At 40.5% G+C, this 15,000-nt stretch overlaps 1 protein-coding gene across 1 annotated transcript in view; it reads left to right on the forward strand.

Annotated features, from left to right (window-relative positions):
• The window catches only part of stab1 (stabilin 1), a 168,508-nt gene that overhangs the window by 57,466 nt on the left and 96,042 nt on the right, over window positions 1-15,000 (forward strand). Inside the window, exons 21-27 of the mRNA XM_042304863.1 lie at window positions 194-305; window positions 905-1,091; window positions 6,472-6,565; window positions 7,453-7,611; window positions 11,564-11,659; window positions 13,246-13,341; window positions 13,579-13,626. Of these exons, the coding sequence (XP_042160797.1) occupies window positions 194-305; window positions 905-1,091; window positions 6,472-6,565; window positions 7,453-7,611; window positions 11,564-11,659; window positions 13,246-13,341; window positions 13,579-13,626 (792 nt within the window). The remainder of the gene's footprint in view (window positions 1-193; window positions 306-904; window positions 1,092-6,471; window positions 6,566-7,452; window positions 7,612-11,563; window positions 11,660-13,245; window positions 13,342-13,578; window positions 13,627-15,000) is intronic.

Here is a 15,000-nt window from a genome sequence, read left to right on the forward strand (position 1 = left end):
TTACTGTCTATATTATTATCACTACTGCATTGAGGGAAAACGCTCAAGAAAATAATTTCACTGTACTGTTTTACACCTGTCGTATCCTGTGCACATGGTGAATAGACTTTGAAACTTGAAACGCATACCATTTTAACCATCATCACGTCCTGTCTCCATGTCTTTGACCTGTGACCTTTCTATGTGTGTGTAGTGTTTTGATGGTATCCATGGTAACGGGTCGTGTCGCTGCGAGGAGCGCTTCAAGGGGATCGCCTGTCACATCTGTTCCGACCCCAACAAACACGGAGAGAAGTGTGACCAGGGTGGGTATGAGTTACACTTTATAGTGCCCTATTCCCTATAGTGTGTACTACTGTTGACCACGCCCCCCCCCCAAAAGTAGTGCACTATGTAGGGAATAGGATGCCACTTGGGACACAGTAAAATATCATTTATCCAGTCCTGTTGTATCTAATCCCCATATGGAGCTGCCCAGGTGTGGTGCACCATAGAAAGGGCCATTTCACATTTCTCTCCTTGATTAAAAACTAAAGGACAATCATGGTCAAATCTGACTTAAGAACCCTTATCATGTTTCCCCCCCCTCTCTCTGTCTCCCCTCTTTCCTCTCTCTGTCCCTCCCTCCCTCTCTCCTCTTCCTCCCCCTCCCCCTCTCTCTGTCGCCCCTCTTTCCACTCTTTGTCCCTCCCTCCCTCTCTCCTCTTTCTCCCCCTCCCCCTCTCTCTGTCTCCCCTCTTTCCTCTCTTTGTCCCTACCTCCCTCTCTCCTCTTCCTCCCCCTCCCCCTCTCTCTGTCTCCCCTCTTTCCTCTCTTTGTCCCTCCCTCTCTCCTCTTTTTCCCCTCTCCCCCTCTCTCTGTCTCCCCTCTTTCCTCCCTTTGTCCCCCCCCTCGTCGTCTCCAGATTGCCGCTGTCTCCATGGTGTGTGTGATAACCGCCCAGGCAGTAAGGGTGCATGTAGAGGGGGCTCCTGTCTGGAGGGTTACTCTGGAGACTACTGTGATAAGGAGGCTAAGGCCTGTAACTCTGATGGTCTATCTGAACACTGCCATGTCCAAGCCTTCTGCAGCTTCACCGGCAGCCACACCACGTAAGTATTACTTACTTAGCTTACTTATTGCTAGGCAAAGGGCCTCAGTCAGTGCTCTAAAGGGCCTCAGTCAGTGCTCCAAAAGGCCTCAGTCAGTGCTCTAAAGGGTCTCAGTCAGTGCTCTCAAGGGCCTCAGTCAGTGCTCTCAAGGGCCTCAGTCAGTGCTCCAAAAGGCCTCAGTCAGTGCTCCAAAAGGCCTCAGTCAGTGCTCCAAAAGGCCTCAGTCAGTGCTCCAAGGGGCCTCAGTCAGTGCTCTAAAGGGCTTCAGTCAGTGCTCCAAAAGGCCTCAGTCAGTGCTCCAAGGGGCCTCAGTCAGTGCTCTAAAGGGCTTCAGTCAGTGCTCTAAAGGGCCTCAGTCAGTGCTTTAAAGGGTCTCAGTCAGTGCTCCAAAGGGCCTCAGTCAGTGCTCCAAGGGGCCTCAGTCAGTGCTCTAAAGGGCTTCAGTCAGTGCTCTAAAGGGCCTCAGTCAGTGCTTTAAAGGGTCTCAGTCAGTGCTCCAAAGGGCCTCAGTCAGTGCTCCAAGGGGCCTCAGTCAGTGCTCTAAAGGGTCTCAGTCAGTGCTCTCAAGGGCCTCAGTCAGTGCTCTCAAGGGCCTCAGTCAGTGCTCCAAAAGGCCTCAGTCAGTGCTCCAAAAGGCCTCAGTCAGTGCTCCAAGGGGCCTCAGTCAGTGCTCTAAAGGGCTTCAGTCAGTGCTCCAAAAGGCCTCAGTCAGTGCTCCAAGGGGCCTCAGTCAGTGCTCTAAAGGGCTTCAGTCAGTGCTCTAAAGGGCCTCAGTCAGTGCTTTAAAGGGTCTCAGTCAGTGCTCCAAAGGGCCTCAGTCAGTGCTCCAAGGGGCCTCAGTCAGTGCTCTAAAGGGCTTCAGTCAGTGCTCTAAAGGGCCTCAGTCAGTGCTTTAAAGGGTCTCAGTCAGTGCTCCAAAGGGCCTCAGTCAGTGCTCCAAGGGGCCTCAGTCAGTGCTCTAAAGGGCCTCAGTCAGTGCTCCAAAAGGCCTCAGTCAGTGCTCTAAAGGGCCTCAGTCAGTGCTCTCAAGGGCCTCAGTCAGTGCTCTCAAGGGCCTCAGTCAGTGCTCTAAAGGGTCTCAGTCAGTGCTCCAAGGGGCCTCAGTCAGTGCTCCAAAAGGCCTCAGTCAGTGCTCTAAAGGGCCTCAGTCAGTGCTCCAAAGGGCCTCAGTCAGTGCTCCAAGGGGCCTCAGTCAGGGCTCTAAAGGGCCTCAGTCAGTGCTCCAAAAGGCCTCAGTCAGTGCTCTAAAGGGCCTCAGTCAGTGCTCTAAAGGGCCTCAGTCAGTGCTCTAAAGGGCCTAAGTCAGTGCTCCAAAGGGCCTCAGTCAGTGCTCCAAAGGGCCTCAGTCAGTGCTCCAAGGGGCCTCAGTCAGTGCTCTAAAGGGCCTCAGTCAGTGCTCCAAAAGGCCTCAGTCAGTGCTCCAAGGGGCCTCAGTCAGTGCTCTAAAGGGCCTCAGTCAGTGCTCTCAAGGGCCTCAGTCAGTGTGTGTGTGTGTGTGTGTGTGTGTGTGTGTGTGTGTGTGTGTGTGTGTGTGTGTGTGTGTGTGTGTGTGTGTGTGTGTGTGTGTGTGTGTGTGTGTGTGTGTGCGTGCGTGCGTGAGTGTGTGTGTAACAGATGTGTGTGTGTTTCTTCAATTTATATCTACTTCGTGTTTTTTAATTAAATGTTTAATTATTATTATTATTATCTATATTATAATCTATACTATTGTCTATATTATTATTATCTATATTATAAATCTATATTATAATCTATACTATTGTCTATATTATTATTATCTATATTATAATATAAATAATAATCTATACTATTGTCTATATTATTATTATCTATATTATAATCTATATTATAATCTATACTATTGTCTATATTATTATTATCTATATTATAATCTATATTATAATCTATACTATTGTCTATATTATTATTATCTATATTATAATCTATATTATAATCTATACTATTGTCTATATTATTATTATCTATATTATAATATATATTATAATCTATACTATTGTCTATATTATTATTATTATTATTATCTATATTATAATATATATTATAATCTATACTATTGTCTATATTATTATTATCTATATTATAATCTATATTATAATCTATACTATTGTCTATATTATTATTATCTATATTATAATATAAATAATAATCTATACTATTGTCTATATTATTATTATCTATATTATAATCTATATTATAATCTATACTATTGTCTATATTATTATTATCTATATTATAATATATATTATAATCTATACTATTGTCTATATTATTATTATTATTATCTATATTATAATATATATTATAATCTATACTATTGTCTATATTATTATTATCTATATTATAAATCTATATTATAATCTATACTATTGTCTATATTATTATTATCTATATTATAATATATATTATAATCTATACTATTGTCTATATTATTATTATCTATATTATAATCTATATTATAATCTATACTATTGTCTATATTATTATTATCTATATTATAATATATATTATAATCTATACTATTGTCTATATTATTATTATCTATATTATAATCTATATTATAATCTATACTATTGTCTATATTATTATTATCTATATTATAATATATATTATAACCTATACTATTGTTTATATTATTATTATCTATATTATAATATAAATAATAATCTATACTATTGTCTATATTGTTATTATCTATATTATAATATATATTATAATCTATACTATTGTCTATATTATTATTATTATTATCTATATTATAATATATATTATAATCTATACTATTGTCTATATTATTATTATCTATATTATAATCTATATTATAATCTATACTATTGTCTATATTATTATTATCTATATTATAATATAAATAATAATCTATACTATTGTCTATATTATTATTATCTATATTATAATATATATTATAATCTATACTATTGTCTATATTATTATTATCTATATTATAATATATATTATAATCTATACTATTGTCTATATTATTATTATCTATATTATAATCTATACTATTGTCTATATTATTATTATTATTATCTATATTATAATATATATTATAATCTATACTATTGTCTATATTATTATTATCTATATTATAAATCTATATTATAATCTATACTATTGTCTATATTATTATTATCTATATTATAATATATATTATAATCTATACTATTGTCTATATTATTATTATCTATATTATAATCTATATTATAATCTATACTATTGTCTATATTATTATTATCTATATTATAATATATATATTATAATCTATACTATTGTCTATATTATTATTATCTATATTATAATCTATATTATAATCTATACTATTGTCTATATTATTATTATCTATATTATAATCTATATTATAATCTATACTATTGTCTATATTATTATTATCTATATTATAATATATATTATAATCTATACTATTGTCTATATTATTATTATCTATATTATAATCTATATTATAATCTATACTATTGTCTATATTATTATTATCTATATTATAATATATATTATAATCTATACTATTGTTTATATTATTATTATCTATATTATAATATAAATAATAATCTATACTATTGTCTATATTGTTATTATCTATATTATAATATACACTGCTCAAAAAATGTAAGGGAACACTAAAATAACACATCCTAGATCTGAATGAATGAAATATTCTTATTAAATACTTTTTTCTTTACATAGTTGAATGTGCTGACAACAAAATCACACAAAAATTATCAATGGGAATCAAATTCATCAACCCATGGAGGTCTGGATTTGGAGTCACACTCAAAATTAAAGTGGAAAACCACACTACAGGCGGATCCAACTTTGAAGTAAAGTCCTTAAAACAAGTAAAAATTAGGCTCAGTAGTGTGTGTGGCCTCCACGTGCCTGTATGACCTCCCTACAACGCCTGTGCATGCTCCTGATGAGGTGGCGGATGGTCTCCTGAGGGAACTCCTCCCAGACCTGGACTAAAGCATCCGCCAACTCCTGGACAGTCTGTGGTGCAATGTGGCGTTGGTGGATGGAGCGAGACATGATGTCCCAGATGTGCTCAATTGGATTCAGGTCTGGGGAACGGGCGGGCCAGTCCATAGCATCAATGCACTCCTCTTGCAGGAACTGCTGACACACTCCAGCTATATGAGGTCTAGCATTGTCTTGCATTAGGAGGAACCCAGGGCCAACCGCACCAGTATATGGTCTCACAAGAAGTCTGAGGATCTCATCTCGGTACCTAATGGTAGTCAGGCTACCTCTGGCGAGCACATGGAGGGCTGTGCGGCCCCCCAAAGAAATGCCACCCCACACCATGACTGAACCACCGCCAAACCGGTCATGCTGGAGGATGTTGCAGGCAGCAGAACGTTCTCCACGGCGTCTCCAGACTCTGTCACGTCTGTCACATGTGCTCAGTGTGAACCTGCTTTCATCTGTGAAGAGCACAGGGCGCCAGTGGCGAATTTGCATATCTTGGTGTTCTCTGGCAAATGCCAAACGTCCTGCACGGTGTTGGGCTGTAAGCACAACCCCCACCTGTGGACGCCGGGCCCTCATACCACCCTCATGGAGTCTGTTTCTGACCGTTTGAGCAGACACATGCACATTTGTGGCCTGCTGGAGATCAATTTGCAGGGCTCTGGCAATGCTTCTCCTGCTCCTCCTTGCACAAAGGCAGAGGTAGCGGTCCTGCTGCTGGGTTGTTGCCCTCCTATGGCCTCCTCCACGTCTCCTGATGTACTGGCCAGTCTCCTGGTAGCACCTCCATGCTCTGGATACTACGCTGACAGACACTGCAAACCTTCTTGCCACAGCTCCCATTGATGTGCCATCCTGGATGAGCTGCACTACCTGAGCAACTTGTGAGGGTTGTAGACTCCGTCTCATGCTACCACTAGAGTGAAAGCACCGCCAGCATTCAAAAGTGACCAAAACATCAGCCAGGAAGCATAGGAACTGAGAAGTGGTCTGTGGTCACCACCTGCAGAACCAATCCTTTATTGGGGGTGTCTTGCTAATTGCCTATAATTCCACCTGTTGTCTATTCCATTTGCACAACAGCATGTTAAATTTATTGTCAATCAGTGTTGCTTCCTAAGTGGACAGTTTGATTTCACAGAAGTGTGATTGACTTGGAGTTACATTGTGTTTTTTAAGTGTTCCCTTTATTTTTTTGAGCAGTGTATATTATAATCTATGTTATTCTCTATAGTATTATCTAGATTATAATCTATTTTATAATCTATATTATCATATTATAATCTATACTATTGTCTATGTTATTATTATCTATATCTATATTATTAACATGTGTGTGTGTTCCTGTGTGTGACAGGTGTGAGTGTATGTCGGGGTATGAAGGAGATGGACACTCCTGCATCCTGGTCAACCCCTGCCTGAAGGCTGACAGAGGAGGCTGTGATGTTAATGTAAGACTCAGGACCCCGCCAAAATGGCACCCTGTTCCCTATTTAGTGCACAACTTTTTACTAAGGCCTATATGGATTTCCTGTTTAGTCCTTCCTGATTACAGGAATCTCTCAATCGGGTTTTGGGAATAGTTAATAACGGACGTTAACCGTATTGGTGTATTATAATAACCCTCTCCTCTGAGGTCCTGTGTGTTACCATATCCTCTCCTCTGAGGTCCAGTGTGTTACCATATCTTCTCCTCTGAGGTCCAGTGTGTTACCATATCCTCTCCTCTGAGGTCCAGTGTGTTACCATATCCTCTCCTCTGAGGTCCAGTGTGTTACCATATCCTCTCTGAGGTCCAGTGTGTTACCATATCCTCTCCTCTGAGGTCCAGTGTGTTACCATATCCTCTCCTCTGAGGTCCAGTGTAATATAATAACCCTCTCCTCTGAGGTCCAGTGTGTTACCATATCCTCTCCTCTGAGGTCCAGTGTGTTACTATATCCTCTCTGAGGTCCAGTGTGTTACCATACCCTCTCCTCTGAGGTCCAGTGTGTTATCATGCCCTTCTCCTCTGAGGTTCAGTGTGTTACCATATCCTCTCCTCTGAGGTCCAGTGTATTATAATAACCCTCTCCTCTGAGGTCCAGTGTGTTACCATATCCTCTCCTCTGAGGTCCAGTGTGTTACCATACCCTCTCCTCTGAGGTCCAGTGTGTTATCATGCCCTTCTCCTCTGAGGTTCAGTGTGTTACCATATCCTCTCCTCTGAGGTCCAGTGTGTTACCATATCCTCTCCTCTGAGGTCCAGTGTGTTACCATATCCTCTCCTCTGAGGTTCAGTGTGTGTACTCAGGGCCAGCTAACGTGTCGTGTGTTGTATGTCCATCTCTCTCCTCAGGCCCAGTGCGAGAACTCAGGGCCAGCTAACGTGTCGTGTGTTTGTAACGAGGGCTGGACAGGAGACGGCCTGATCTGTACTGAGGTGGACAACTGTCTCCTGGAGACCAGAGGTGGCTGCCATAAGGATGCAGACTGCAGGTCTCTAGGACCAGGACAGGTATGTATGGTTTGGCTGCTAAACAGATTTCTGCTAGCGCCTGAGGCTGGTCTAACGGGTAATACCATCGCCAGCATCAAATACAGTTGAAATGGGAAGTTTACATACACTTAGGTTGGAGTCATTAAAACTTGTTTTTCAACCACTCCACAAATTGCTTGTCAACAAACTATTGTTTTGTCGGTTAGGACATCTACTTTGTGCATGACACAAGTAATGTTTCCAACAATTGTTTACAGACAGATTATTTCCCTTATAATTCCTTGTATCACAATTCCAGTGGGTCAGAAGTTTACATACACTAAGTTGACTGTCGCTTTAAACAGCTTGGAAAATTCAAGAAAATTATGTCATGGCTTTAGAAGCTTCTGATAGGCTAATTTACATCATTTGAGTCAATTGGAGATGTGCCTGTGGATGTATTTCAAGATCAGATCATGTGACACTTAGATTGCACACAGGTAGACTTTATTGAACTAATTATGTGACTTCTGAAGGTAATTGGTTGTACCGGGTCTTATTCAGGGGCTTCATAGCAAAGGGGGTGGATACATATACGCTCAAGTTTTCCATTTTTTTATATTTTTTTAATAATTTAAACAAGTAATTTGTTTCATTTCACTTCACCAATTTTGACAACTTTGTGTATGTCCATTACATGAAATCAAAATAAAAAATATATTTAAATTACAGGTTGTAATGTAAGAAAATAGGAAAAATGCCAAGGGGGTGATTTATTTAGCAAGGCACTGTATGATGGCTTGTTACACAATGAAAAGTCCCTAGTGGACTAACCCGATATGACGGCTGGTTACACAATGAAAAGGGGGTGGGGAAAGAAAGAGAGGGAGAAGGAGAGACAAAGGAATTCAACTATCGTACATACAGTTGAATAATACGCTCATCGTAAATATGAATATTTAGCAACCTGACAACCGCTCATTCACATTTAGAAGTGCAAAGTACATATTTATGCTTGTATGTCTTTGTCATCGCTCTCTGTTGAAATCGCCCGGTCCATTTTCTGGGGAGTCAGTCGACAGAAAGTCTCTGCTTGTCACCAGAGGTCACCATGTGCTTTGTAGTTGTCTCAGAGTGTCTGTTAGAATAGATCTTCCAGAGGTCACCATGTCCTTTGTAGTCGTAACTTCTTGGTCTCAGTGTGTCTGTTAGAGCAGGTCTTCCAGAGGTCACCATGTGCTTTGTAGTTGTAACTTCTTGGTCTCAGAGTGACTGTTAGACAGATCTTCCAGAGGTCACCTTGTGCTTTGTAGTCGTAACTTCTTGGTCTCAGAGTGTCTGTTAGAACAGATCTTCCAGAGGTCACCATGTGCTTTGTAGTCGTAACTTCTTGGTCTCAGAGTGTCTGTTAGAACAGATCTTCCAGAGGTTACCATGTGCTTTGTAGTCGTAACTTCTTGGTCTCAGAGTGTCTGTTAGACAGATCTTCCAGAGGTCACCATGTGCTTTGTAGTCGTAACTTCTTGGTCTCAGAGTGTCTATTAGAAGAGATCTTCCAGAGGTCACCATGTCCTTTGTAGTCGTAACTTCTTGGTCTCAGAGTGTCTGTTAGAACAGTTCTTCCAGAGGTCACCATCTCCTTTGTAGTCGTAACTTCTTGGTTTCAGAGTGCCTGTTAGAATAGATCTTCCAGAGGTCACCATGTCCTTTGTAGTCGTAACTTCTTGGTCTTAGAGTGTCTGTTAGAACATATCTTCCAGAGGTCTACCATGCAGTGTTCAGCAGGCCTTATTCTTCACTCTGTTTGTTTAGAATAGATAACATAGAGATACCTATAGTGGTGAGAGGAAATTGTTCTTTGTCTCTTGTCTTCGGTCGAGTTTCCTAAGCTAAAGGTGCAACAACAGCTGCAGACTGAATGTTCCTGTGTAATTTTCTTCTTCAAGAGAGAGAGAGAGTTTCAGAGGGTCTTACCATTTTCTGGTATTATAGTCTTCAAACCATTTGGTAAAGTATTCAGCTCATGCTGCATGGAGTCTTTAGCTTTAAACCATTTGTGACGTCCGGCTGACCGTCCGTATACTGGTCTAAATGGTTGATTATTCTGGGTACAGCTAAGCCCACTGTCCACATCGGCAGCAACCTGGCATATTTCCATATGTTAATTCTTTAGGAGTCCTTTATAAGCCCCCATCTTTGTGGCATAATGTCTGTGCTCACATGGGCATGATTACAGACTGGCTAAAACTTTAGTTGAAAAACAATTATCTAATTTAGAAGGCTAAACTCACTTTTCATCTTCTCACAAATAGTTTCATATTTAATCATAGAAGTTCCACAACATTTAGATGTAAATCTGATAACCGGGGTGTACACATTTGTAGAGTTACCATTATTTGGTTATACTGTCCTTAATAATATCACAAAACAACAACTTATTTGACATGATTGTTCTTTAAGTCCCTCCTGACCATTTCCCACATTATTTACGTTAGAAATATTGTTTCAATGTCCAACCTTGAATGTTGTAGTTTTGGCAGGAGGAATCTCCATGTATCAAAAGGGTTCTATCCCCTCAATCCTGCATGGTCAGTGAGAGACAGTTCCTACACTGTATTTAATACCGTCATAAAACTGTCCAGCACCATACCTCCATCCCTCCCTCTGCGGGACAGAGAGGGTGCTGTAGAGCTGACCCACTGTAACCTGGATCCTCACAGGAGAGTCATGACATGCTGTTGAGAAGGAAGAGCAGCGCTTTATTATGGACAGTCTTCTCCCCAACTTAGCTACTGTTGTGTCAATATGTTTTGACCATGACAGTTTACAATCCAGGGTTAATCCAAGCAGTTTAGTCACCTCAACTTGCTCAATTTCCACCATTTTTATTACGAGATTTAGTTGAGGTTTAGCGAATGATTTATCCCAAATACAATGCTTTTAGTTTTTGAAATATTTAGGACTAATTTATTTCTTGCCTCCCATTCTGAAACTAACTGCAGCTCTTTGTTAAGGGTTTCAGTGATTTCAGTCAACATGGGCCAGCAACCCCATGGAATGCTTTTGACACCTTGTAGATTCCGTGCCCTGACTAATTGAGGCTGTTCTGGGGGCAAAAGGGGATGCAACTGAATATTAAGGTGTTCCTAATGTTTATTGAAGTCAGTGTATGTTTATCCCTTTCACGGATAATAACATTTACTTCAACTACTACTAGTACCTCAAAGTCTGTCTCTTCAACTACTACTAGTACCTCAAAGTCTGTCTCTTCAACTACTACTAGTACCTCAAAGTCTGTCTCTTGTGTTCTCAGAGTGTGGGTACCTGTAAGAGGGTCTGTCTGTCTGTCTGTCTGTCTGTCTGTCCGTCCGTCCGTCTGTCCGTCTGTCCGTCCGTCCATCCGTCCGTCTCTTGTGTTCTCAGAGTGAGTGTACCTGTATGAGGGGTTTACATGTCTGTGTGTCCGTCTCTTGTGTTCTCAGAGTGTGGGTACCTGTAAGAGGGTATGTCTGTCTGTCTGTCTGTCTGTCTGTCTGTCTGTCTGTCTGTCTGTCTGTCTGTCTGTCTGTCTGTCTGTCTGTCTGTCTGTCTGTCTGTCTGTCTGTCTGTCTGTCTGTCTGTCTGTCTGTCTGTCTGTCTGTCTGTCTGTCTGTCTGTCTGTCTGTCTGTCTGTCTGTCTGTCTCTGTCTGTCTGTCTGTCCGTCCGTCCGTCCGTCCGTCTGTCCGTCCGTCCATCCGTCCGTCTCTTGTGTTCTCAGAGTGAGTGTACCTGTATGAGGGGTTTACATGTCTGTGTGTCCGTCTCTTGTGTTCTCAGAGTGAGTGTACCTGTATGAGGGGTTTACATGTCTGTCTGTCTGTCTGTCTGTCTGTCTGTCCGTCCGTCTGTCCGTCTGTCCGTCCGTCCATCCGTCCGTCTCTTGTGTTCTCAGAGTGAGTGTACCTGTATGAGGGGTTTACATGTCTGTCTGTCCGTCTCTTGTGTTCTCAGAGTGAGTGTACCTGTATGAGGGGTTACATGGGAGATGGGACAGTCTGTGATCTCATCAACCCTTGTCAGAAAAACAACGGAGGATGCCATTCTCTGGTTCGTACATATCTTTAATTTACGTGTCACCTTTTATCCCCACACAAAGTAATGTATTGTATTTGTGTGTGTGTCCCAAATGGCACTCTATTCCCTACATAGAACATTATTTTAGACCACAGCCCTATGGAACCCTATTCCCTACATAGAACATTACTTTAGACCACAGCCCTGTGGAACCCTATTCCCTACATAGAACATTACTTTAGACCACAGCCCTGTGGTAATAGGGTGACACTTGGGACAGAGCCGTATAGTCTTTTTGGAATAGACTGGAATGCCGTTTTGCATAAGCTGTTGTGTCTGTTTTAAACCTCTATCTCCTCTCAGATTGTCTGTTTTAAACCTCCATCTCCTCTCAGATTGTCTGTTTTAAACCTCCATCTCCTCTCAGATTGTCTGTTTTAAACCTCCATCTCCTCTCAGATTGTCTGTTTTAAACCTCCATCTCCTCTCAGATTGTCTTTTTTAAATCTCCATCTCCTCTCAGATGGTCTGTTTTAAACCTCCATCTCCTCTCAGATTGTCTGTTTTAAACCTCCATCTCCTCTCAGATTGTCTGTTTTAAACCTCCATCTCCTCTCAGATGGTCTGTTTTAAACCTCCATCTCCTCTCATATTGTCTTTTTTAAACAGATTGTCTGTTTTAAACCTCCATCTCCTCTCAGATTGTCTGTTTTAAACCTCCATCTCCTCTCTGATTGTCTGTTTTAAACCTCCATCTCCTCTCAGATTGTCTGTTTTAAACCTCCATCTCCTCTCAGATTGTCTGTTTTAAACCTCCATCTCCTCTCAGATTGTCTGTTTTAAACCTCTATCTCCTCTCAGATTGTCTGTTTTAAACCTCCATCTCCTCTCAGATTGTCTGTTTTAAACCTCCATCTCCTCTCAGATTGTCTGTTTTAAACCTCCATCTCCTCTCAGATTGTCTGTTTTAAACCTCCATCTCCTCTCAGATGGTCTGTTTTAAACCTCCATCTCCTCTCTGATTGTCTGTTTTAAACCTCCATCTCCTCTCAGATTGTCTGTTTTAAACCTCCATCTCCTCTCTGATTGTCTGTTTTAAACCTCCATCTCCTCTCAGATTGTCTGTTTTAAACCTCCATCTCCTCTCAGATGGTCTGTTTTAAACCTCCATCTCCTCTCATATTGTCTTTTTTAAACAGATTGTCTGTTTTAAACCTCCATCTCCTCTCAGATTGTCTGTTTTAAACCTCCATCTCCTCTCAGATTGTCTGTTTTAAACCTCCATCTCCTCTCAGATTGTCTGTTTTAAACCTCTAAACCTCTCACCTAAGGATAATGTATATGAGCCTGCCTTGTTCAGCCCACCAAAGGATAATGTATATGAGCCTGCCTTTTTCAGCCCACCTAAGGATAATGTATATGAGCCTGCCTTTTTCAGCCCACCTAAGGATAATGTATATGAGCCTGCCTTTTTCAGCCCACCTAAGGATAATGTATATGAGCCTGCCTTTTTCAGCCCACCTAAGGATAATGTATATGAGCCTGCCTTATTCAGCCCACCTAGGTTTCCTAGAGTCCTTTATGCGTAGTAAAGTGTTGTTGTGGTTTGACGTCCTCAGGCTAAGTGTGAGTCAGTGGATGGAGAAAACATCACCTGTGTCTGTCCAGAAGGGTACGTTGGAGACGGAGTCACATGCTACGGGACGATGCTAGAGGTAGGCTATACCGTACTTGTGGTACCTGGGGTGGTATTCATTAGTCTGACACTGTTGCAAAACGTTTTGCCCCGTAGCAAGTAAAATTGCAACGGAAAACAAAAAAACAAAAGTGTTCGTTGGACAAATTCAGGTAGGGTTTCCTTCTGTGTGCTTCCCCTGCCTTACCTAGACAGGTGGTTGCGTTTTGGTACTGTTTCACTGACTGTTATTGTGCTGACTTGTTTTGTTTGTTAGGAACTGGACATGAATACCAATCTGTATGGTTTTTACCGCCTGATACAGGTCTGTAGCTGTCTATCTTTTTTTACTTTCCTTTTGGCTCTAACTCTCTCCATATCATTTAAGATGTATTTGTATTTCTACACATCATATTCCTGTAGATACAGAGCCTTCAGAAAGTATTCATACCCCTTGACTTATACCACATTTTGTTGTTACAGCCTGAATTGATGAAGTATATTATTTCTCTCACCCATCTACACACCATAACCCATAATGACAAAGTGAAAACAGGCTTTTAGACATTTTAGCATATCTATTGAAAATTAAATACAGAAATATCTCATTTACGTAAGTATTCACACCCCTGAGTCAATACTTTGTAGAAGCACCATTGGCAGTGATTACAGCTGTGAGTGTTTCTGGGTAAGTCTCTAAGAGTCATTACAGCTGTGAGTGTTTCTGGGTAAGTCTCTAAGAGTCATTACAGCTATGAGTGTTTTTGGGTAAGTCTCTAAGAGTCATTACAGCTGTGAGTGTTTCTGGGTAAGTCTCTAAGAGTCATTACAGCTATGAGTGTTTTTGGGTAAGTCTCTAAGAGTCATTACAGCTGTGAGTGTTTTTGGGTAAGTCTCTAAGAGTCATTACAGCTGTGAGTGTTTTTGGGTAAGTCTCTAAGAGTCATTACAGCTGTGAGTGTTTTTGGGTAAGTCTCTAAGAGTCATTACAGCTGTGAGTGTTTTTGGGTAAGTCTCTAAGAGCTTTCACACACCTGGATTGAACAATATTTGCACATTATTTATTTATGTATTATTTAAGCTCTGTCAAGTTGGTTGTTGATCATTGATAGACAACCATTTTGAAGTCTTGCCATAGATTTTCAACCCATTTAAGTCAAATCTGTAAGCAACACAAGTACGTATTTGGCCTAGTGTTTTAGGTTATTGTCCTGCTGAAAGGAGAATTTGTCTCCCAGCGTCTGGTAGGAAAGCAGACTGAACCAGGTTTTCATTTATTTTTATCCTGAAAAAACTCCCAAGTCCTTGCCGATGACAAGCATACCCATAACATGATGCAGCCCCCACCATGCTAAAAGTCACCTTGTTTAAGGGAGATTTACACAGTTATCAAAATGTGGAACCAGTGTAAGCCTGCACGAAACACAGCCCTTATTTAAAGTGTTTGTAAAATCCCATATGGAAAAAATGAATGGTGGAAAACGATTGGAAAACCTCTCTGGTCTTTGTGGTTGAATCTGTGTTTGAAATTCACTGCTCGACTGAGAGACCTTACAGATAATTGTACGTGTGGGGTACAGAGATGAGGTAATCATGTTAAACACTATTATTGCACACAGAGTGTGATTTGACATAACAAAGGGGTTGAATACTTATTCACTCAAGACATTTCAGCTTTTAATTTTTTATTTATTTGTAA

This window comes from Oncorhynchus tshawytscha, linkage group LG02, assembly GCF_018296145.1.
Source record: "Oncorhynchus tshawytscha isolate Ot180627B linkage group LG02, Otsh_v2.0, whole genome shotgun sequence".
Taxonomy (NCBI): domain Eukaryota; kingdom Metazoa; phylum Chordata; class Actinopteri; order Salmoniformes; family Salmonidae; genus Oncorhynchus; species Oncorhynchus tshawytscha.